The sequence below is a fragment of the Oratosquilla oratoria genome, chromosome 35, assembly GCF_046742065.1.
Source record: "Oratosquilla oratoria isolate Oo_2021 chromosome 35, ASM4674206v1, whole genome shotgun sequence".
In the NCBI taxonomy this organism is placed as follows: domain Eukaryota; kingdom Metazoa; phylum Arthropoda; class Malacostraca; order Stomatopoda; family Squillidae; genus Oratosquilla; species Oratosquilla oratoria.
In genome coordinates, this window is record NC_134811.1 from 14,783,346 (window position 1) to 14,807,700 (window position 24,355).

At 39.5% G+C, this 24,355-nt stretch overlaps 1 protein-coding gene across 1 annotated transcript in view; it reads right to left on the bottom strand.

Annotated features, from left to right (window-relative positions):
• LOC143018552 (MAM and LDL-receptor class A domain-containing protein 2-like) overlaps positions 1 to 24,355 on the bottom strand; it is a 388,685-nt gene that overhangs the window by 283,490 nt on the left and 80,840 nt on the right. Inside the window, exons 40-52 of the mRNA XM_076174014.1 lie at positions 23,035 to 23,254; positions 20,760 to 20,910; positions 19,510 to 19,648; positions 19,002 to 19,103; positions 17,724 to 17,912; positions 11,528 to 11,695; positions 10,662 to 10,869; positions 10,318 to 10,486; positions 7,988 to 8,153; positions 6,684 to 6,821; positions 5,625 to 5,719; positions 4,514 to 4,627; positions 3,049 to 3,187 (exon numbers count right to left, since the gene is read on the bottom strand). Coding sequence (XP_076030129.1) covers positions 3,049 to 3,187; positions 4,514 to 4,627; positions 5,625 to 5,719; positions 6,684 to 6,821; positions 7,988 to 8,153; positions 10,318 to 10,486; positions 10,662 to 10,869; positions 11,528 to 11,695; positions 17,724 to 17,912; positions 19,002 to 19,103; positions 19,510 to 19,648; positions 20,760 to 20,910; positions 23,035 to 23,254 — 1,998 coding nt within the window. The remainder of the gene's footprint in view (positions 1 to 3,048; positions 3,188 to 4,513; positions 4,628 to 5,624; positions 5,720 to 6,683; positions 6,822 to 7,987; positions 8,154 to 10,317; positions 10,487 to 10,661; positions 10,870 to 11,527; positions 11,696 to 17,723; positions 17,913 to 19,001; positions 19,104 to 19,509; positions 19,649 to 20,759; positions 20,911 to 23,034; positions 23,255 to 24,355) is intronic.

The window sequence follows — 24,355 nt, forward strand, 5'->3', positions numbered from 1 at the left end:
ATACCAATGGAACTTAGAACATTGCATCATCTGCTGGGATGGTGTATCCATATTTGATGGTCAACCTTGAAGAGATGTTGCAAGTTCTCTGACCAGTCACTGTCATTCACGCCATCCATGCCAAGCAATCTGACCTTGTACTTGAAGATGCAGTTCACAAGAGCAGAAGGGTCATCTCTTTGCAGCATCACATTGTAGAGATATATAGCCTCTGCAACAGAGCAGTGTTTCCATGCTGCTATAGACTTTACTGACTGATAATAGTATTCTACTATCCCACTGTCTGCAGAAAATGTGCACAGCGATATTAGAAACAAGTGGCGATATCAGTTAGCAACTCTACTGGTGCAATGTGTTCAAAAAACACTGATTCTAACTGATCAATCACACCAGCCACATCTTGTTGCTTGAGTCTCCTCCAAAGGGCATAAAATGATGGGTCACATTCTATCAGGGTCTGGTAGTACTGGTCCTAAACATGGCAGATACCCACATTGATCCTATTCAGTCTACGATGCCTAATGTCCCCTTCTCTCTTTTTTATAAGCACTGGGTCTGATTGACAGGCCTCATATTTGCTCACATCATTACACAATTGCTGGTATGTGACCAATGAGAAGAGCCATATGCAAAAATACAAGGTGCATTTGATACCTGGATGCCAGCTGGTGCTGTGGACATCAACAATCTTATGGTCAGCTAAGGCAGAAACAGCCCCAAACACTATCTAGTTACAGAAGACAACTACTTCTCCGGCACCCTGGTCAGCACATCAGCTTTGTTTTTGGTAGACATCACAGATTTGACCTCGACTTGTAGATTGTACTCACTGATGACATCTTTTATTGTCTGCAGGCATCAGTGTATAAGTATCTTGCTGGTGGCCTTCATTTTCAGATGTGACCTCCCAGACAAAGCATCTATCATCCAGTGGTTCAGTCTTTGAGTCAGTCATGAGCACCAGCCTCTTCATTGCCCAAGAAACAGGAAGATTCACTTCACAAAGCACTGCATCTAGCTCAGCAAGGTTTATGTGTGAGCAATCCATTCTGTCATCACCAACAAGTCCTTGATGAGGTTACCATTTACCTCCAGCAAGATTAAGAGAATACAAAGGGCAGCAACCAAACTGGTCCCCAGCTTGGCAGATAAACCATTTGAGGAAAGACTAAAAGTACTGGGTCTGTCAACTTTGATAGATCGAAGAGAAAGAGGTGACATGATTACAGTGTTCAGGTTACTAAAAGAGATGGATTGCATTGATAGAAGAGATCTCCTGATTAAAGATGGGAGGGCTTTAAGAAGTCATGGAAGTAAATTCAGAGAGACCACATGTCAAAAGGATGTCAAGAGATACATTTTCCATAGATGTATAAATATGTGGAATAGCTTAGAAGATGAAAGAGTCCAAGCTCAAATAATACATGAGTTCCAATCTAGATATGATAATTGGAAATCAAAGATATAGATTAAGTTGGATCCATACATGAATTTGAGTCTGGGTGTGTTAGAAAATTCGGGAATAAGAGACAAGACTCAACAAGCATTGCTCCTTTCCTGTATACTACAATTAGGTAAATACATACATACATACATACATATACCAATGGCTATTTCCCCTTTACAAGGGAGGTAGCCAAAAAACAAAGGCATAAAATCCACTCCCACTCATTCCAACCCCACATACTCCACTCCCATTCACCACCCCTCCCTCCCTCTTATCTTGGCTCTTCCTGCAGGCAGTATCAGGTGGGCTAGTGACAAAAGTACAAGCAAACCTAGTTTCATGCAAGCCTCCAAAATGTTGCTAGATGACGCAAGTCAGCCAGATAGACATTCACAGACTTGCCATCACCTTGCCTTCAAGTGATAAACTGTTCATAAGCACAGAAGCAGTCCATGACAAATGCTGAGATAAGAACCTTTCTGATCTTGTACACCAACCTCTTGCCATTGCTCAGTTGCTGGTAGGCAGCAAACACACAAACAATCAATGGTACAATGTCCTGCAGCTTCAAGAAACCCTGCAACAAGCACACTAACTGAAGTTTGTCCAGCCACTCAAGCATGTCATGTGATAATCCAGTGAATTCTGGAATTAGGCATATGTCCACCATAGAGTCATTTACACTAGTCACCTGAATGCTGGTTTTCTTATGCGTAGACATGCCTAGGTAGTTTGTAGAGGCAATGTGACAATGAAAGTTGGTAAAAGTTTTAGAACCAAGTTACAGAGACAGAGGCATGGCGAACACTACCAGCCAAAGTTACCTTGTTCTCCATTACAACTTCTACTTAGCCAGCCAATCCTGGGCTTTACACGATGGACTGACTGGTGACATCACAAACTAGCAGAGAGCCAAAGTGCTTGTCAGCTTAAACAATCATATTCCCTCAGTCACACATCATAGCACCTACACACAAAGAGGTACATACAATACTATAACATACATAACACAATACATAATTTGTAACAATTAGCTGCAACATAAATACAACACAAGAGAATACAACATATACATCTGCGTAGAGCTGATGGCCAGGGGTGGTTGCTGCTGATTGGCCCCCAACTCTTGGGGTTGGGGGGTGGTCCCACGACGTAGACGTTGCAGCTCCAGGATATAACACTTCACCCCATACCATACAACACATAATGGAAGACTGCATTATACACAATCATGCACGCAAACAACACAACATACACTCTATAAAGGATTTGTGGGAAAACCCAGTTTCGGCTGTGGCCTTCCTTGGGGAGACGGGACTGCTCGGACAGACAGTCTAGGGAACGACAACAACAACAACAACAACATATACACAATAAATATATACAACACCATGAAGAACAAAAGACACCATACACAATACATATGTGTTTTGTGACATAATGTTTTGTTCCCTCATTATAAGTACAAGAACCTAGTTTAATCTTTAAAGGCTACTGATGATTGCCACTTCTCCTAGAAGTCCATATACTTGGGACAAAGGTGACTGTTTCAGCTGAAACTTGCTCATTTCACAACACTGCTGATGGTCCAGCTGACTTACCTTTACACAATCCTGGCAGCACTTCAATGTCATCCACAGCAATGTTGGCAAGGATAGCACCAGACTGCGTGGCAAAGAGTCGCAGGTGGAAGTCCTCTACCTCATTTAATCCAATGAAGGCCTCTTGCCAAAATTCATGCTAGATAGAATAAAAGATTAACATCCATGATAGCAAATGTAAAGATGGCAGTAAAAGTAGTTATGGGACTTGTTTCAAAAGTATGTAGGTTGTGGAGTGATTTTAATAGCTACTAGTGAATGCTAGTTGGGCTGGTTATCCAAGTATATAGGGCAAGTGTGACAGCTTTAGCCACAACTATATTTCTCATGACACACACTCATTTTGGGTGCTCACACAGATAGCAACAAAGTGGCTTCACTGCCTGCCCAGTTTGTAAGTTTATGATTTCTTAAGGTTTAAGTGGAAAATATAATTCCTTCCCTGAGAGAGGCCTAAAACACCAACCTTGAGATCAACTCATTATCATACCACCCCATTACACAAGTGTGGTTAAAGTCCATTTTGAGAATGGTTTTCCTATTTTGATCAAATTGTATAAAAAAGAACACAATAAAATAATGGTCTCAAACTGTTCAAAAACAGATTTAGTTTGGAAGTGGGTAGAAACAACTTCACCAACTGTGTAGTTAATAAATAGAATAAACTTCCTGCAGATGCAGTGCAATGTAGTTCAGTTCGAAGCTTTAAGATTCATTTAGATAAACATTTAAGCAAGATGCTGTAATGAGTGCCATTTATTTTATATCATTTGATTATGTTTGTTATTATTTGTCTGTTTATTTATTATTTGCTTGATTTCCATTTATTACTATTTATTTGTCAGTTTATTATCATTTACTATTTACCTGTTTGTTTATCATTTAACTATATCTACGTATTATTCATTTTATCTATTGTCATTTATATCATTATAATTTTTATTCTATTTTATCTCTTTTTTTTATCATTTATATATTTTTTGGCATCTGATCTATTCATGGACCAAACGGTCTTCTGTCAGCATGCTCCGCCTTCGTAATCCTTTGTAAATCCTTTGACAACTGCTCCCTTACAGATTATGTAACATGGAAGCAATTTTCACCATACTGTTAATGCAAAATACATATGATGTAAGCAAAGGAAAACAACTGCTACCCTCCCAAGTGGAAGTCTAAATATGGGTGATTGTATCTCAATGAGGCCATGGGTGTCCACAAGAGGGGGTATTTGCCCCCACTGAAATTCATGGAAAATAAAAAAAAATGCAAGAAAAATACAGTCTATGATTGGTGAAAGTCAAAATGTAACTCATGTAGATCATGAAAATATATGCCTATGAGGCTAATTTTAAGTATCTTGATATAACCTTACACCATTAACCATATATGTATAATATCTTTAATTTTGCCCCTGCCTACAAAAATTCCTGAGGACACCCCTGAATGAGGCTTGTTAATAACCTACCTGGAATCCAGAGGCTTGCCAGACCAAGTGTTCCTCAGAGTATGTCTTGACCATCACACTTAATGTACCACTGTCTGACCCACCCATGTGGTACCACCAGCGAAGACACATAGGCTGCTCCAATCCATGAAACAACCAGAAAGGAGAGTCTTATTTACAGTTATGGAAGAGGAACAATGAACCTATCTTAGTTAAAAATATAAATTCTTTCTACATAATACATTTACCTTCACAAGGTGATAGTTCTGTTAACATACATATACCAAAGGCTTTTTCCCCCTACACATTCAAACTCCTTCTCTCTTCCTCTCTCATGTTCCATGTTTCTGCCCCGTACAATGCTGTTGGCACAATCACTTCTTCATATAACCTCCTCTTAGCATTCATTCCCAGATGTCTATTTCTCATTACACTTTTTAATCCACCAAGGCATTTACTCACTTCTCTCAATCTACATTCCACCTCCACCCCCACTCCTCCCTTTCCTGCCGCATTCACACCCAAGTATCTAAAACTATCCACTTCCTCCAGTCTTTCATCCTTAATGCTCACTTCCAGCCTGCTGTCACTCTCTCCACTTGTACATCTCATCACCTTACTTTTGCCCATATTTATCTTCAGCTTCCTTCTTTCACACACCTTCTCAAACTCTGTCACTAACTTCCTCAATCCCTCCTCTGATCCTGCTACAAGCGCAGTGTTGTCAGCAAACAACAACTGGCTCTCATCTTGTAAACTACAACTAGGTAAATACAACTGGATAAATTATTTTTCTTTGCTGAGGGCCAACAATATTTGTTGTAATGGGGTTTGTACATACATATACCAAAGGCTTTTTCCCCCTTATAAGGGAGGTAGCCAAAAAAAAAAGATAAAAACCACTCCCACCCATTCCATCCCTAACATACTCCACTCCCCTCCACCCTCTTCCCTCCCTCTTATCTTGGCACCTCCTGGATGACGGGTCATGGGGTTTGTATCATCACAAAAACGAGTGTTGTCACATACTTCAAAACAGCTCAAGAATAACAACTGTTGAATTTCATATATTAAATGTTTAGAAATTAGTAACAAAATTTAGGTCCCCTGTTCAATACAACAGCTTCCTCACCTGATTACCACCGAGCTTGGGGCTGATCATTGTGGCTTTTCCCATCACATTGAGTGGTGCAGTGGTGGCAAACTTGCTATGAACACCTGTAATGGCTAAAGAGAGAGAAAAAAGGATTAACAAAAACAGAAAAGGAAGAAAATGCTAAGTAAGTGAAACATTGGAATGGCAGTACCAGCCCCTTCAGACCACACCTCACATCACATAATATGAACACAGCCCATCACACACAAAAAAAAAACAAGCAACATTTTACTCAAACATATACAACATCCTACCCCTACACCATATAATACAAGAAAGTCTATATAAAGGCACACTGATGTGCAGATAATGAAACAAGCACTCCTCAAATGAAGACCAATTCTTTAATTCACCAAACCCTACCCAGAAATCAACCCTATGGTGAAATTATTCCCAATAAAGGCAAGAATGAGTTTAGTATGTTTAACATTCAGGAAACAACCCTTTACAGTACCAATAAAGAATCATACTGACAAAAAAATACATTCTACTAAAAAGCAAACACATAATCTCCCCACTGAATGACATGGGATCAAATGGTAGCTGTTGCCAGCTTCCTAAAGTCTGCAGGTCTCCTACAAGAGAAAACAAGTGAAATGATGATTCATCCACTTTCCCCTCCTTATTCAACTTACTCATTTTCAGTACTTCTCTACCTTCATTTTTTATACCAGTTCCTCAGTCCCTGATTTAGAGCTTTCCAGAGGTGAAATACAACTTTTTCTCATTCATATCCTTGACTTCATTTGAAGATTCCTGTGTCTTTGCTCATCCATCCTCAGTAGCATCTCTCCAGACCTAAATGACTTAACTTGTCAATGCATGCTAATTTCCAAGACCTGCTAATTACCTCATTTGCTCATGACTTAAACCTGATGTAAACTATCCCTTTTGTACCACACTAGCCAAACATATCTTCAATCTGATCTGTCACATTCAAGATATTTCCCATAATTATGGAAGCAATATCTCTAAGATTTCACTACTCTTGTTCTCAACTTGTTCATTTGGATATGAAAGAACAAATTAACTTACTGGAAGTGTGGTCTGAAAGCGGTCCTACTCCATGGGTATGGTGAAGAGTGTCAAGGAGGATCCAGGTTACCTCACCCTCAAGAGAGACCCAACTGCAGAAGTCTGTTGTGAAGTCACATGAAGCACTTGCTGGGGATACTGAAAAGTAAAAAAAAATACTTTAGTCAATGTAAAGAACATATATACTATATGTGGGAAAACCCAGTTTCGGCTGTGGCCTTCCTTGGGGAGACGGGACTGCTCGGACAGACAGTCTAGGGAATGACAACAACAACAACAACAACATATATACTACAAAAACCTGGTGAAAGAGCAATGAATGAAAAATAAAAAAATACATGCAAAATTCATACATGAGACAGACCAAACCTTGACCACACACAAACATTGTTGCTCAAGAATATAAAGATAGATTTCAATTTATTTCAAACCTTGCTGATATGCCATATGAGGAGAGACTGGAAGCACTAGAATTCCCATTGTTAAAGGATTAAAGAAAAAGGACTTTATTGTGGCATGCAGATCATTGAAATGGTGGACAAATTTGACAAAAAAAAAATCTCAATTTGGGATAGGAGGGTATCTCAAGGGCATGGAAGCAAGTTGGAAAGACCACATGTCTGAAAAATGTGGAAAAATACATTTTTCAAATAGATGTATAAACTTCTGGAATACCCTATTAGATGATATAAGCCAAGCTGAAATCATACATGAATTTAAAATGAGGTACGACATCTGGAGAATAAAAGACAAAACCCCACAAGTATACTTCCTTTCCTGTATACAGTACTACATTTAAGTAAATACATGTGCAAACTTCAAATGTGTAAACCAAAACTTTTTTGATATATCTAGAATGTATTCACAGCTGTATGGCAATGGTGGTGCAACTAAAAGTTTGCAAGTCTTTTATTTTCCTAATTACAGGTCAGAGTCCCATGCTTCCCTACAGTTCCCAATAGCTACAAACCTCATATATATTCTACACCTACCCTGTATGGCACATATGCCACTCTCTCCTTTAACCCATTATCTTATATGACTTTCTTGAAATACAGCAAGCAACAGTAAGAGAACTGAAAAAAGTGTGCTCTTGAAAACTGAGAAAAGAATATATCAATTAGTGGAATGCTATGACAAGAAAATTGTATTAAAACTCTCTACCCAGATGTACACCCCCAAAGAACCAGTACCTAGGATCTGGAACATAAAACTAAAATACTGTTCTGCACTGCTAAAAAAAAAACACATTTGAATACAGTATATCTGGGACTCTATTTCCTGCATGAGGAAATGAAACTTACCTGTGCTGGATGGAAGGGGAGAGGTAGTAGGGGGAGGTACTGGAGACGAGCCTGAAGGAAGTTGAACACACATGCTGGGGTGTCCAGGGTTAATTTCATCGATAAAGATTAGTCCATTGTTTCCATCTGACCACTCTCCCATTAACCTCTCAGCTTCAAAGTTTATCTGGTCCAAGCAAAAGAAATTAAATAGAATTTTTTATATTTGTACATGCTTGTACAAACACACAATTATTCTAAATTGGACTAGTAAAAAATAAACAGAAAAGATTTCTTGGTATGTATTGGGGGTGGGGAGCAACAATAGGACATGGATAGACGCAGCAAAAGAAAAGGTATGTAAAGGACATATAGAAAATATATATATACTTTTCTGTACAGATGCATCAATCTGTGGAATAACCTGGATCCTATCTATCTATATGTATACAAAAAGCTTTTCCCCACTTTCAAGGGAGGTAGCCAAATCTATTATATCAACTCATAGAGAAATTATGCTACTTTATTGTAATGTGACTATTCTTATGTTATGCTGTCTCCCCACTCTTAATAATGTCCTGTACCATTTCTCTGAATATATATTTCCATTTTTGCCTACCCCTGCAGCAGGGAAGGAATTAATACTACCACTGAGTTTGGGTCATAACAGGCAACTAAATCAGGATTGAGGATGGGACTAGCCATTGTGCTTTCTGTAGCTCTAAAGGATAAATTCCTAAAAGAGGTCAAGTCAATAACCTGGATAAGGCACCAAAGGCCTTTTCCCCTATATAATGGGTGTGGCCATGTCAAAGCACTTGCCCACTCCATAAACAAATAATACCCATTCAACCACTTCTCTCATCTCAGTACCTTGGTTAAGAAGAATCACCCAGTAACCTGTCACACTGTTTGTATCAAGAACAATGCAGCATGACACAGTTCTTTTAAAGCAGAGTACAACAATCATAGCTGATTATGTCCACCACTTCATCATATGATGATACACCCTCTTCATCCACTCAATATAAATTATGAACCCGCTGAAAACATCACTTTAGGCTGGATCATCCCTTCATCCATTCACCATTTCCCTCCATTCAATCCTCACTCCAGTAAAGATGTAGAAAAGGGAATAAGGAAGTTGAAAAACTGACACACTGAAAGCCCAGACAAGATATCAAACTACCCTCTAAAATACCTGGGCCCTGTTGCAACACAGGCCTCAATTTCTCTTGAGTGCATAACAAAATTCCAGTAATCTGGAAAAGAGCACATATAATTCCCATAAAAAAAAATAACACAAACCACCTGTGGAGTGAGAATCATATGAACCTATCTCTCTCTTTTCCATCACATCCAAAATGATGGAAAGAACGTTCTCAGACAGAAATAAAACCCACCTCCCCAAATCAACATGGATTCAAAGAAGGGTTCTCCATCAGTGCACTATACATAAACATCACATTAAGTGCTAAGTTTCAAAAAGACAATGCCCCTAGAAAAAATATATATATGAGTAGACACAGACATAAACAAAGCTTTTGATACAGTCCCATTAGGCATGTAACATGTCAAAAAAGTCATTGTAAAAGACATCCATAACAAAGACAAGAAATGGCTGACAAAATTCTATCTGGTAAAGATTGTAGTGACTAAGAACAACCATATATCAGGGACCAAAAGATTGTTCAATGGGGTACTCCCTAGGAAACACACTATCATCAATATTGTTCAATCTATTCATGAGCAACCTTCCCACCCGCAACCCATATATACACACAATACTTTCACACATGCAGATGACCTACCCATCATAGCATAATACATAAACAACAGAACAGCTTCCAAGAACAAACATAATTGCCTAGATGACATAGCTGAGACTAACTCAAAACAGAATGACTCATCACCCCTAAAAAAAGGAGACTAAAAACAAGAGAAAAAATTACTAGACTAAAAATTTAAAACAAAATCTAATATCAGTAAATACTGTTTCATGCACAAGGGTGACATCCAGAAAGAAATAAAGGCAACATATAAGCAGGGAAATTAAAAATGTAGAATAGACACCAAAGTTTGACTAAATCATACATTTAAAGAACATGGTCAGCAGAGCATATGCATGGTGGCAAAGCATGAAAAACTGGCAACCAGACAAAAGATTCTTTACTTAGGTACACAAAATTCGTAATCAACATACATACATATACCAAAGGCTTTTTCACCCTTACAGGGGAGGTAGCCAAAATACAAAGACATAAAAACCACTCCCACCCATTCCATCCCCAACATACTCCACTTCCACTATAATCAACATACATCAGATATATAAATTCTATGAAACTTACCACAAAGAAATCCATCTCTGTAGACAAAGGGAACTGGCCTACATCCCATTCATCATTTATGTCTGGAGGTATCTCCCACAAGAATCGAATCATGGAGTCACTCAAGGAAGTAAAGACTGAAATCTGGTATGCTTTCAAGGATACAGGTGCATTGGCAATTTTCTTGAACCTATGAGAATGAAAATAAATATCTGCAAAACACTGTCTTAAAACAGAGAATTCTTGGATATTTCATTTAGCCATATTGTTGGTTTACTTTTCCACCACATTTCCTCTATATTTTCCACTGAAAGATAATGTAATACTACTTGACATCCTTAAACTGTCATCTGTTAAGGTCTTACCAGAAAAGTATGCAATTAGAGCTGGTCGGGTTGAGGACAGGTGAAACAAGTTTTGCTTTGGCCCCTTCCATTTCTGGCCGAACAGTAGTGAACATGAGGTGTGTAAAAGTAAGAGGGGCTGAACCCCCAGTGTCCGGTTTGCTGAAGACCCATGATACACCACCTTTATTGGTCCAACCACAAAAGTCCTTTTCAAAGGTACATGAGCCTGCAGAAAGTAAAGGTTATGAAAAAATCTATCCTTCAGATGAGTTTGAATTATGGCAATACAGTACTACCTCTCATTAATGGACTAAAAGAGGAGTAACGGTGTCCGTTGATGTGAATAATCCGTTGATTTGGAGTGGTTTTTGGGTGGCATAATGACTGCACGCACTAATCAACAGCACCAAAAACACCAAAAACACAGCGAAAACACCGCAAACACAGCTAATTAACGTCCGTTAATGAGAGGTTTCACTATATAATCTTTTTTCTCTTGTTGTTTCTCTTTTCCTTTCTTACCCTCCTTCTATCTCTCACAACCAGATTCTCTGTCTTTTGCTCATTCTTTCTTTTTCTTGTTTTCATTCTTACTCTCTATACCTCTCTCTAGATCTCTCCCACTATCCTCTCCTTCTCTCTCTCTCTCTCTTTCTCTCTCTCCCACTATCCTCCCCTCTCTCTCTCTCTCTCTCTCTCTCTCTCTCTCTCTCTCTCTCTCTCTCTCTCTCTCTCTCTCTCTTTCTCCTCCTACTATCTCTCTCCTCCTACTCTCTCCTTCTACTCTCTTTTCATTTTCTCTCTCTCCTCCCTCTCTCTCTGTCTCTCTATTAACTTCCAAATCTAAGCCATTTATATGTTCTATTTTCAACAGATGTACTTACCCTCAACTGGACAGCCAATGACAGAATCTTCAAGAGTGATATCATCAAGGATGAGGAAACCTAAGCGGGAAGGGGAAGGGCTGACCTTGAAAACAAGCCTTGAAATCTGATCACTACTTTCCTTCTGGATCTCTGCAGCCCCAAGTGTCCAGATCTCCCCCATGGCAGCTACATCAAAAGAATACAGAGAATTAATTTCAAACTGACCAAGTTATGATCCACATGGACAGAAGTTTTTTGTATCATAGTATTATGTGCCAGTCTGTTCACTTTAATCTGGTGAGAATTTATCAAGGAACAAAAATTTCTTCAGCTGTTAGATTAAAAACCTTGGCAGAATTTATTCATTAATACATACACATGCACATATATATAACAAGGGCTTTTTCCACCTTGCAAGTGAGGTAGATAAAATCAAAGGCATAAAACCACTCTCACCCATTTCATCCCCATATACTCCTTTCCAATTCACCACCCCACACCTCCCTCTTTTCTTGGGTCCTCCTGGATGACAGGTCATCCCTGCATCTCACCCACTGACCTAGGTCAGAAGCAATGTAGCAAGACACAGAACATTCACAGCAAGGCTTTTTCATTTAATTGGTGACCCCCATCTCCATCCTCTCATGCAGAAATGGAGAAGAAAGGGAGAAATCCCTTTAGGCTGCATTAAAATATCATTCACACTTACTCCCTCACCCCCCATCGTCCACCCACTCCCTTGTATGCATCATAGCATCATCCATACACAACCATTTTCCACTCACCCCTATCTTCTGTCTTCCCCCTTCCTTCCTTAACAGACATTCCCCTCTTTCCCAATGCCTCTTTTACCCCATCCATCCATCTCATCCTTGGTTGTCCCCTCATGTTCACTACATTCACCTCTGCCTTCCACACTTCTATTATTAATCTTTCTTCAGTCATTCTTTCCATGTGTCTAAACTATTCCAAAACTTTTTCAACAACCCTGTCTCCCAACTCCTTTTCCACCCCTGCTCTCCTCCTCACCTCCTCATTTCTCACTCTATCCAGCCTAGTAACCCCTACCATACTTCTCAGGCATTTTATCTCAAACACATTTAAACTCTTCCTCTATTTAAGTTCCCTGTTTCTGCCCCATACAGTGCTGTCAGCACAATCACTCCTTCATATGATTTCCTCTTAGCATCCATTCCCAAATGTCTATTTCTCATTACACTTGCAGAAAAGGAGAAGGCGGGGAGAAATCCCTTTCGGCTGCGTCAATTTTTTTTTTCATACATACTTCCTCACCCCCTATCCCTCACCCACTCCCCCTCATGCACTACAGCCTCATCTATACACAACCCCTCTCCATTCACCTCTATCTTCTGTCCTCTCCCGTTCTTCCTCCACAGACATTCCTTTCTTTCATAAAGCCCCTTTCACCCCATCCATCCATCTCATCCTAGGACGCCCCCTCATATTCACTCCTTCCACCTCCGCCTTCCACACTTCTTTTACTAATCTTTCTTCACTCATTCTTTCCATGTGTCCAAACCATCCTAATACTCTTTCATCAACCCTATCTCCCAACTCCCTTTCCACCCCTGTTCTCCTCCTCACCTCCTCATTTCTCACTCTATCTAGCCTAGTAACCCCCATCATACTTCTCAGATATTTCATCTCAAGCACATTCAAACTCCTTCTCTCTTTCTCTCTCATGTTCCATGTTTCTGCCCCGTACATTGCTATTGGCACAATCACTCCTTCATACAAAGAAATTTGTTGGGACAGCATGACAGTGCAAGGAGGAGATGACTCGTGGGGCAATGTACTGCTAGATATGACCATGGAGTACACAATGACCCAATGGGTCCATGAAAACACAAGGTACAGAAATAATGAAGAGCCATCGAAACTAGATCTAATATTTACAACAGAGCCTGAAATAGTGCATAAAGTCCAGTATGAGACACCAATTGGAAAGAGTGACCATGTACTCATCGAAACTATACTAAAGGAAGAAATAGACATAGAGAGGAACGAAAAGCATAGGAAAGGAAGACTGAGGTACAACAAAACAGACTTTACAAAACTAAAGACATTCTTCCGGAATGCAAACTGGGAAATATTTTACAGGGAAGAAACAGCAGTGGAAGAGAAATGGAATATATTGATGGAAAACTACAATGAAGGGGTAAACAGGCATGTACCAAGACAAAAGCGAGAGAGAGAGTACATTAAATGTTGGTTCAACAAAAGATGCAGTGAGGCAAAAGACAGAAGGGACAAAGCTTGGAAAAAGTGGAGAAAAGACAAAAAACAAAGCAAATGGCAAATTTATGTTAACTATAGAAATGAGTATGTTAATGTGAGAAGAGAGGAGAAAAGGAACCATGAGAAGGATATTATAGACAAATGCAAAGAGCAACCCAAACTATTCTATCGGTATGTGAATGGTAAACTTAAAAACAAACAGGAATTGGTGAAACTATGCCAAGGAAACATAGAATACACAGAAGATTTAGAGATGGCCGAAGTCATGAACAATCACTTTAAATCTGTTTTCACCAGAGAGAAAATACCGAATTGTGACATAGACAAAAACAAGAAATCTCCCCTCATGAATGAGTTTACAGCATCACTAAAGGAAATATCAGAACATTTATCAAGGCTGGATGTCAGAAAATCACATGGCCCGGACGGTATTGCAAATTGGATTCTAAAGGAGTGCAAAGAAGAACTAACAGACAAAATACACATCTTAATAAACAGCTCACTCAAAGAAGGAAAGATACCCGAGGACTGGAAAAACGCTAACATTGTACCAATACACAAAGGAGGAAACAAAGAAGAACCCACCAACTATAGGCCAGTATCACTAACAAGCACCATTGCCAAAATTTGTGAGAAAATAATCAAGAATAGATGGGTAAAACATCTGGAAGACAATGACATATTAAACCCAAGACAATTCGGATTCAGACAAGGAAGATCATGCTCCACAAACTTAATATGCTTTTACTCAAGACTAATAGACATAGTGCAAGAAAGAAATGGATGGGCTGATTGTGCATTCCTAGACTTGCAAAAAGCCTTTGACAAAGTACCACACAGAAAACTACTAAAAAAACTGGAACACATAGGAGGAATACAGGGAAACCTACTAAAATGGATAGAGGACTTTCTGACTGGTAGAAAGATGAGAGTAGTGCTCAGAGAAAAATATTCAGACTGGAAAGAGGTGATCAGTGGAGTACCGCAAGGATCTGTGCTGGCACCAATAATGTTTGCTATCTATATGAATGACATGGATGAGGACGTGAACTGCTACATGAGCTTCTTTGCCGATGACGCCAAACTGCTAAGGAAAATAGAAACTGATGAGGACTGTGAAGCACTGCAAGAAGACCTAAATAGGGTATGGAACTGGAGTCAGAAATGGGAAGTGGACTTTAATACGAAGAAGTGTAGCATAATGGAGTTTGGAAAAAGCAAAAACAGAATATCAGGAAAATATACAATTGGAACCAAAGAAGTAAAGAAAGTAGGATCCGAAAAAGATTTGGGAGTAATTATCACGAACGACTTGTCCTATGATATACAGATTAACAAAATTGTCGGGGAGACTTACAACTTGCTAAGATCAATAAAAGTGGCGTTTACATACTTGGACGAAGACATGATGAAAAAAATATTGGTTACATTGATAAGGCCTAGATTAGAGTATGCAGCGACATTGTGGTCCCCCAGTACCAAAAAGAATATAAAGAAAATAGAAAGAATCCAAAGAGCAGCTACAAAAATGGCACCTGCACTTGCAAACCTATCATACGAAGAGAGATTGGCTAAACTGGAGTTACCGACACTGGAGCAAAGAAGAGAGAGAGGTGACCTATTGACCATCTACAGAATCATGAAAGGCACAGAGGTACTCGATAGTGAGAATTTACTTAACTGGGACAAAAGAAACACAAGAGGACATGGAAAGAAAATAAAAAAACATAGCTATAGAAGAGAACTGAAGAAAAACAGTTTTCCTCATAGAGTTTTGGACACTTGGAACAAACTGGACAATGAAATAGTATGCGCAAAAACCATTCATGAGTTTAAAAACAAACTAGACACTGCAAGATACAAAGGCGGGACAACACGAGCATAGCTCCCCTTCCCGCAAAATACAACTAGGTAAATACAACTAGGTAAATATAACCTCCTCTTAGCATCCATTCCCAGATGTCTATTTCTCATTACACTTTTTAATCCACCAAGGCATTTACTCACTTCTCTCAATCTACATTCTACCTCCACCCCCACTCCTCCCTTTCCTGTCACATTCGCACCCAAGTATCTAAAAATATCCACTTCCTCCAGTTTCTCACCCTTAATGCTCACTTCCAGCTTACTGTCACTCTCTCCCCTTGTACATCTCATCACCTTACTTTTGCCCACATTTATCTTCAGCTTCCTTCTTTCACACACCTTCTCAAACTCTGTCACTAACTTCCTCAATCCCTCCTCTGATCCTGCTACAAGTGCAGTGTCATCAGCAAACAACAGTTGGCTCACCTCCCACTTTTCTCCATTTTCTTTAATCATCTCCAACCCCTGACCCACTACCCTTGCATTCACCTCTCGCACCACCCCATCCATGTAAAGATTGAACAGCCAGGACGACATAACACATCCCTGACAAAGTCCCACCTTTACCTCAAACCATTCACTCTCTCCATTTCTAATCCTAACACAAGCTCTACTACTCTCATAAAAACTCTTGACTGCTCTTAACAGCTTTCCTCCTGTCACATATATTTGTAAAACCTCCCACAGTGCCTTCCTGTCTACCCTGTCATAAGCCTTTTCCAGATCCATAAAAGCCCAAAAAACATCCTTATCTTTTCCTATAGCTTTCTCACATATCTGCCTTACCACAAAAATCTGATCTACACAACCCCTACCTGTCCTAAAACCACACTGTTCCTCACCAATTACTCCCTCTGTTCCTCTCCTAATCCTCTCAATCAAGACCCTCCCATTAGCCTTCCCAACTATACTCAGCAAACTGATCCCTCTGTAACTACTACACTCACACTTGTCCCCCTTTCCTTTGTAAAGTGGAACTATAAAAGCACTCCTCCAGTCCTCCGGCACTCTACCCTCTCTTAAACAAACATTAAATAACCTCACCAGCCAGTCTACAATAACTGTACCTCCTTTCTTCAGACATTCTGCATGGCATCCATCTAACCCAGGTGCCTTACCTGCTCTCATCATCTTAATGGCTGCTTTCACTTCATCCTTCCCTATTTCTCCTCCATTTTCCTCACTCATCACGGTCATTTTCTTGGCGCTTCCCACTGCATCTACCTTTCCCTCCCTATCCTCCTTCACATTTAGCAACTCCCTAAAATACTCTGCCCACCTTCCTCTCACTGCCTTCTCTTCCATTATCATCTCTCCATCTGCATCTTTTACCTTTTCTTCTCTACTTGATTCGCCTCCTCTTCCTTTTTTAATTTCCTTCCAAAACATCTTTTTATTACTTTCAAAATTTTCTGTCATACTCTTTCCCCATTTCACATCTGCTCTCCTCTTTGCTTCCTTTACTCTCTCCCACTCTTCTCTCAACTTCTTATACTCATTCTCCTTTTTTCCTCATTTAAGCAGTTCACTCTAAGTACCTCCCTACCTTATATATATATATATATATATATATATATATATATATATATATATATATATATATATAATATATATATATATATATATAGATATAGATATATATATATATATATAACACAACTCATCCCACAACCATCCAAAACACACTTATTGTCCCTCCCATCTTAGCTCTTCATAGATGAAGGGTCATCTCTGTACCCCACCCACAGGTTGGGTCAAGGGCAATGCAACAAAACACAGCACCTTCACATCAGGGCCCAACAGCCAAAGTTGGTTTATCCCTACCACTTCATTATGTGGCAGCACCCTCATCATTCCTTTGTAAGTAGAGATTTTACTCTAACATATATGAATAATGTGTGGCTCTGGTTCAAAAGGGCACCCCAAAAATAGTCCCTGAAGTACTGATCTCATGTCACCATGTGGTCAATACCCCAATACATCCATTGATTCTACATAATAGAGAGATGGAAGAGATACTAAGAAATATGATACCTGTATATTAACCCTATTCCAGAACAACTTCACCCTCCCTACTTCCATTCATTACCTTCTGTGCTGAAGAAGACGGACTCTGAAGAATTAGAACCAATAATAAACATGGCAGGGTCAGGACTGTCCAGTTGGTACCAGAAGGTGAGGCACATCTTGGAGGCACTGCTACTGATCAGGGGGCCCAGCATTGTGGCCATATCATCTCCAGACTTGGCCTCTGAGAAGTCTACCTGGACAAAATGTCCTGTGAAGGGAAAACAAAGGATCTTGTTTAAAAAGGAATGAAATGGCTTCAGTAATTCTACTGCAAAAGCAAAAGCTCCACAGTGTAGAATATAAAGCAAGTGGATGCGTGACAATAGTAAACTTCAATGGACACAGTTTATTCAGCACAGTAAATTTCAGTTAATATATTTCATTCAGAATATGGATATTGTATCTGCCTGGAGGCAAGGAAAATGACTAAGGAGTCTGCCTGAGAGTTATCGCAGTAATGGAGGAAAAGGGTGAATGTGGTTATGTGTTGCCAACCCATCTGCCCTGATGACTGAATGGGTGGTAAAAATAGATTTTCAGGTTACCTTAAATCAATCTTCTTACAAACAGATATATGGGCACAATGTTAATATCACTGTCAATGTTGGACAGCCTACCTGAGACAGTTGTTGAGTGCCAAAGGTAAATAAATTGGTCACCAACATTTGTTAAACTACTATCAGTCGAGATAATAGTATACATATGGTATTTAACCTCTTTGATAAAATGACATCTACAAAGGCAAATGAGGGAATGATTTTATGCCTTTTCCTTTTTGGCTTCCTCCCTAGTAAGGGGGAAAAAGCCTTGGTATATGTATGTATGTATGTACAAAGGCAACATGAGGCATGAGTGGAAGGAAGGAAGGAAGGAAGGAAGATGGAAAGGGAGGACGGGAGGGAGGGAGGGAGGGAGGGAGGGAGGGAGGGAGGAATGAAGGGAGGAAGGGAGGAAGGGAGGAAGGGAGGAAGAGAGGAAGGGAAAGGAAGGGAAATGGAGGAGAGAGAGAGAGAGAGAGAGAGAGAGAGAGAGAGAGAGAGAGAGAGAGAGAGAGAGAGAGAGAGAGAGAGAGAGAGTGAGAGAGAGAGAGAGAGAGAGAGAGACAGAGAGAGAGAGAGAGAGAGAGAGAGAGAGAGAGAGAGAGAGAGAGAGAGAGAGAGAGAGAGAGAGAGAGAGAGAGAGAGAGAGAGACAGAGAGAGAGAGAGAGAGAGAGAGAGAGAGAGAGAGAGAGAGAGAGAGAGAGAGAGAGAGAGAGAGAGAGAGAGAGAGAGAGAGAGAGAGAGAGAATATACTAACCTAAGCTGGACTGTAAGGTGTGATCCTCCTCAGTAAGAGCATGGGAATTCTCAGCAGAAGAAGTACGGTAGAATGAAAATCCATCACGTGAGTCTGAATACCCTGATGGACATAAATTCAAAGGTTACAGAATGAAGCTGATATATTTGTGGATGGACACTTGCTAAAGACTGGATGACAGGCTCATCTCTCTTAGCACTAAGGTGTACTTTAAAGACAAAAAATTGCAACAAAAATTGTGCAATTTTTCAGAACCGTAGTGGAGAAATACCTCGACTTGAATGGAGTTTTGTTTACTCAAACTCAACTCAGAATTAGGTTTTTCTCTTCAGCCGAATGATAATAGCCTGATATAAAGAGTCCCCAAGCTATATACATTTAACTTACAATTTTTTTTTCAATATAGACCTTTTCTTGAATCTACTTTAAGCTAATGAAATCATTTGATATCAGTCAAACCAAAAGCTGTAAGTCATTTTAATGTATTATAAAAATCAGTTCCACATACCTCCACAGACAGGATCCTGGTCATCTCCATAGTCAAAGTCACAATGATTGCTGGAAACTTGGCAGTGGTCTGTCTTGATCTCAATATTGTCTAACAGGATGAGGTTGTCCTTACCACGCACTACCATTTCCCACAGCAACTGTGACAGAAATTTATCATAATGAGCAAAAGTAAAATGGTATTACAATTTTTCTTTTTAAACCAGTAATAACATTTATATATTGTTCCAGTTAATGCTAGATGCCTTTACTTTGGTGAAAAAGATTGGATTTTGATCAACTAAAACTCCATTATGATTACAGTCTACCTCCTCAGATGAATACATTCATATGGCATTACCCAAACCAAAATATGCAAAGAGTGTCACTGAGTTAATGAGGTGTATTCTTGAAAATGGTATAAGAGTTAGAATGTTTTATTCAAGTTAATACCAGGGGATTTTAGTCAAATGAGGGGTGGGTGTGCTCTAGACCAAAGAGAGGCCTTGCTTAAGAGGTCTTGCTTAACTGACCTCTCTAGATTTCCTGTGCCTTTAACCTGAACAATGTTGACAGATTATAATCACAATAAAATCTGTCAGTTTACCACCATGCTGAAATACTCAAACCTGAGTGACAATGTTTCACTTTAATGAATTAGTGAAACCCTATCCTGAAGGGTTTAGAGCTTAGGAGAAGCTCTGTCAGACTATATTTCAATACACTTGACCTGCCTTTCTGTCCTAGATTTAGTCCCCATCCCATTCACATATATCACAGATTAGATTCAGTTCTGGCCAACATCGAATATTAGGTTAATCTAAAAGATAAACTCTGGTCCAAATGGGTTGGAATAATTTTGTTCAACTATTTCAAAATGGTTGGGGTTGCACCCTTGCCTGAGTCTAAAATAATTGACTCCTCAGACACATTTTTTATACTGTGAAATAATTTATACATATTCTTAGACTGAGAATAGGTATGCCAGATTCAGGTCTGAACAGTGTATCAATCAGTCAAAACCCTTGAACTTGAATCCACCAAACATCTCCAAACACTCTTCTACCCTTAGCCAGAACAAAATCTATTACTACTTAATTGCAAACATGGTTTAAGATTCCACTGAAACCAAAGTTATACTCCTTAGATATGGACCAAAAGGTCTCCTGTCAGCATGCTCCACCTTTGTAATCCTTTGTAAAATCATCTGACATTTGAAACATCTATAAAGTGCTTCCTAATGTGGAAGGTATTAGGGTCTAACCTACCCACCTCATATACAGAAGTTGCCATAATGTTGATGTAAGCACGGGACCATTCACGGATGGTTGTCTCCTCACGTTTCCACAAAACTGTCCTTTTATTTCCTGGTGAACTTTGGTACAAGTTGAATCGACCAGGCTCACTCCCAATAATGCGGTAACTTGTAAAAAGAATGCATAATGTTTTATATAACAACTTCCACAAACAATTTCTCACACACTCTCTCTTTTACTAGGACTGAGATATGAAACTAAACTGAATCTATATCTATCAGGGAGGGGGCAGGAGATAGGGGTGAGTGGAGAATGGCTGTGTATAGATGATACTATGATACAAGGAAGGGAGGGGATGGAGGATGGGGGGTTAGGGAATGGTTATGTGTGAATGATATTTTGGCACTGCCCAAAGGGATTGCTCCGTCTCTTCTATTTTTCTGCATGAGGGGATGGAAAAGGGAGGCACCAATTAAGTGAAGTGGCCTTACTGTAGATATGATGTCTTGCTGCATTGCTTCTGACCCAAAAAGGATGGTGGATAGGAATGGAACGGTTGGGGGTAAAGTGGGTGGGAGTGGGTATATCCCTTTGACTTTGGCTACCTCCTTGATTTGGTGGAAAAAGTCCTTGGTATATAAATAGATGGATGTCTATCAGTTCATATAACATTTTGCTGTCTCCATCAGCAATGCTCTGATATCTCTCAAAGAAGCTCAGAGAAAATCCTGGTAATGCTTCATTCATAAAAAGAGGTGTAAACATAGAAGGGGTAACAAATTGGTTTTTGATTGGGTATGGGATGGGTGTAGGATGATGTATGCTTTGACATGGGCACCCCACTTATAGAAGAGAAAAGGTATTTTGGTTTATTCTAAAAACAGAAAATGGAAAAAATATCCTATAAATGTATATGTAATATGTACGGAGCTTAAAGTTGAAGAGCAAAACTTTAGAACCCTATCATTATACTTAGGTAAGGTGTTTACACAATGAGGCATTTAATTATGATTGAGCTTGTCATTTTTGTACTCATGTCCCAGATCAAGTAGCATATACCTGTGTTTGTTGGATTTAGATTATGACCCACAGTATATATATATATACATACATATACCAAAGGCTTTTTCCCCCTTAGAAGGGAGGTAGCCAAAAAGAAAAAGGCATAAAAACCTAAAAACCATTCCCATCCTTTCCATCCCTAAATACACTCCACTCCCCTCCACCCTCTACCCTCCTTCTTATCTTGGCACCTCCTGGATGACAGGTCATCAGCATATGAGGAAGGAATAGTTGCAGTGTCCTACTTGGCACAACACAGTTATATTTTGACCATCTTGATTCCAATAAACAGTTATGTCCAGTAAGATCCTCAACTTCCTTTCTTGTTCTTAAATGTCTCATGTTATGTTTTCTTTTTAAAAGGTAGCCTAAAGGGAGAAATTTTACTTTACAGAGGCTCCTTGAGTGAGAATCATCTCCAGTCAATCAACCTGTTAGCCCTGGTCTTTCTTGCAGAAGACCTGTGGCCTCTGTATCCACCTCACCATCCCCCAACTTTCTTTTAAGGCTATGTTGAAATTCGCCCATCAAACATATACTCATTTGACTAGTCCACTCATTAGATTCCATACTCTTAGTTACTGTTACCATTAGTCTTCTTTTTACAATGTACTGAGCACCCCTTTTACTACAAATTATGTCCCTCTGCAGGAAAAAGATAGACTACAGGCAGATCTTTACTGATGGAAAGAAGGGAGGGGAACAATATGATTATCCTCTACAAGTGCACCCATAGAATAAAAATTCTATACAATTTTGGGTGTCAAGTTGTCAACCTGTAAATGCATGGAAACAGTTTCAATCTCCTAAAGATAAAAAAGATAGAGAAAATATGACTTATCAAACAGTAAAAAAGTACAGCTCCTCAAATAATGCAACATACAAAACGAACAATCTTAATGAAAGTGTAGTGAGCCCAAACTAGAAATTGTTTGTTAAAAGTTTTGATGATCTTCAAAGATAGAAAACTAAAAATACATGTATGCAATATCAGTCACTGTACATATATACACAAACTCCACATACATACACATATTTTATGTGAATATGAACTTCCTGCAGCTCTTCAGAGTTCAACAGTTATCATAATGTTGAAATACACTTAATAAAATCAAAAGGTATTGAATGACATTAATGTTTGTCTAGGTCCTATAGATCCCTAATAGGTAATAGGTCATCACATACACACACACAGTATATATTAAGTCAAACCAGTTACTTATCCTTACTCAAACTGTAAACACTGTTTGCCAAGATAAGTAATCTTTGGTAAGATGATATAAGCTGACTCAAGTTCCATGTGTTCTGATGCATCTGAGACTAGGTATCCTCCCGAAGGCAGTATGGAGTCCTCCAAGTTGTGTTGAAGGTTCCAATCAAATGTGTCTGTAGTAGACTGTATAAGACCACAGAGGTCTTCTTCAAAATCACATTTGAAAATTGTTGAACCTGGAAGAGGATTTAAATTTGATCATGAATACTGTAAATGATGTTTCTAGTTTAAAAATTCTAATAATGTTAGGTTAAACAAAGATTATGTGCAATAGCATGGTAATACCTGGAATTTTGAAAGTTAATTATAGACTATAATTATATAGTACATACACATACCAAGGGGTTTTTCCCTTTTACAAGGGAAGTAGCCAAGGTCAATAGCATAAATCCACTCCCAACCATTCCCTCCCCACATACTTCACTCCCGTTTACCATCCCTCCTTCCTTCTTTTCTTGGCTCCTCCTGGAAGAGGGGTCATCCCTGTATCTCACACACTGCCCTGGGTCAGAAACAATGTAGCAAAACACAGCACATCCAAAGCAAGGCTGCTTCATTTAATCAGCAGCCTCCCCCTCTCCATCCCCTCATACAGAAAAAGAGAAGACAGCGAGAAATCCCTTCAGGCTGCGTCAAAAATCCATTCACACATATTCCCTCACCCCCTCAACCCCCACCCACTCCCTTCCATGCATCACAGCTTCATCCATACACAACCATTCTCCACAAACCCCTATCTTCTGTCTTCTCCCTTCCTTCCTTAACAGACATCCTTTTCTTTCCCAATGCCCCTTATACCCCATCCATCCATCTCATCTTTGAGTGCCCCTCATGTTCACTCCCTCCACCTCTGCCTTCCACACTTCTTTTACTAATCTTCCTTCACTCATTCTTTCCATGTGCCCAAACCATCCCAATACTCTTTCATCAACCCTATCTCCCAACTCCCTTTCCACCCCTGCTCTCCTCCTCATTTCTCACTCTATCCAGCCTAGTAACCCCTACCATACTTCTCAGGCATTTCATCTCAAACACATTTAAACTCTTCCTCTCTTATGTTCCATGTTTCTGCCCATGCAGTGCTGTTGGCACAATCACCCCTTCATACAATCTCTTCTTAGCATCCATTCCCAAATGTCTATTTCTCATTACACTTTTTAATCCCACAAGGAATTTACTTGCTTCTCTCATTCTACATTCTACCTTCACCTCCACTCCTTTTCCCACCACATTTGCCCCCAAGTATCTAAAGCTATCCACTTCCTCCAGTCTTTCTC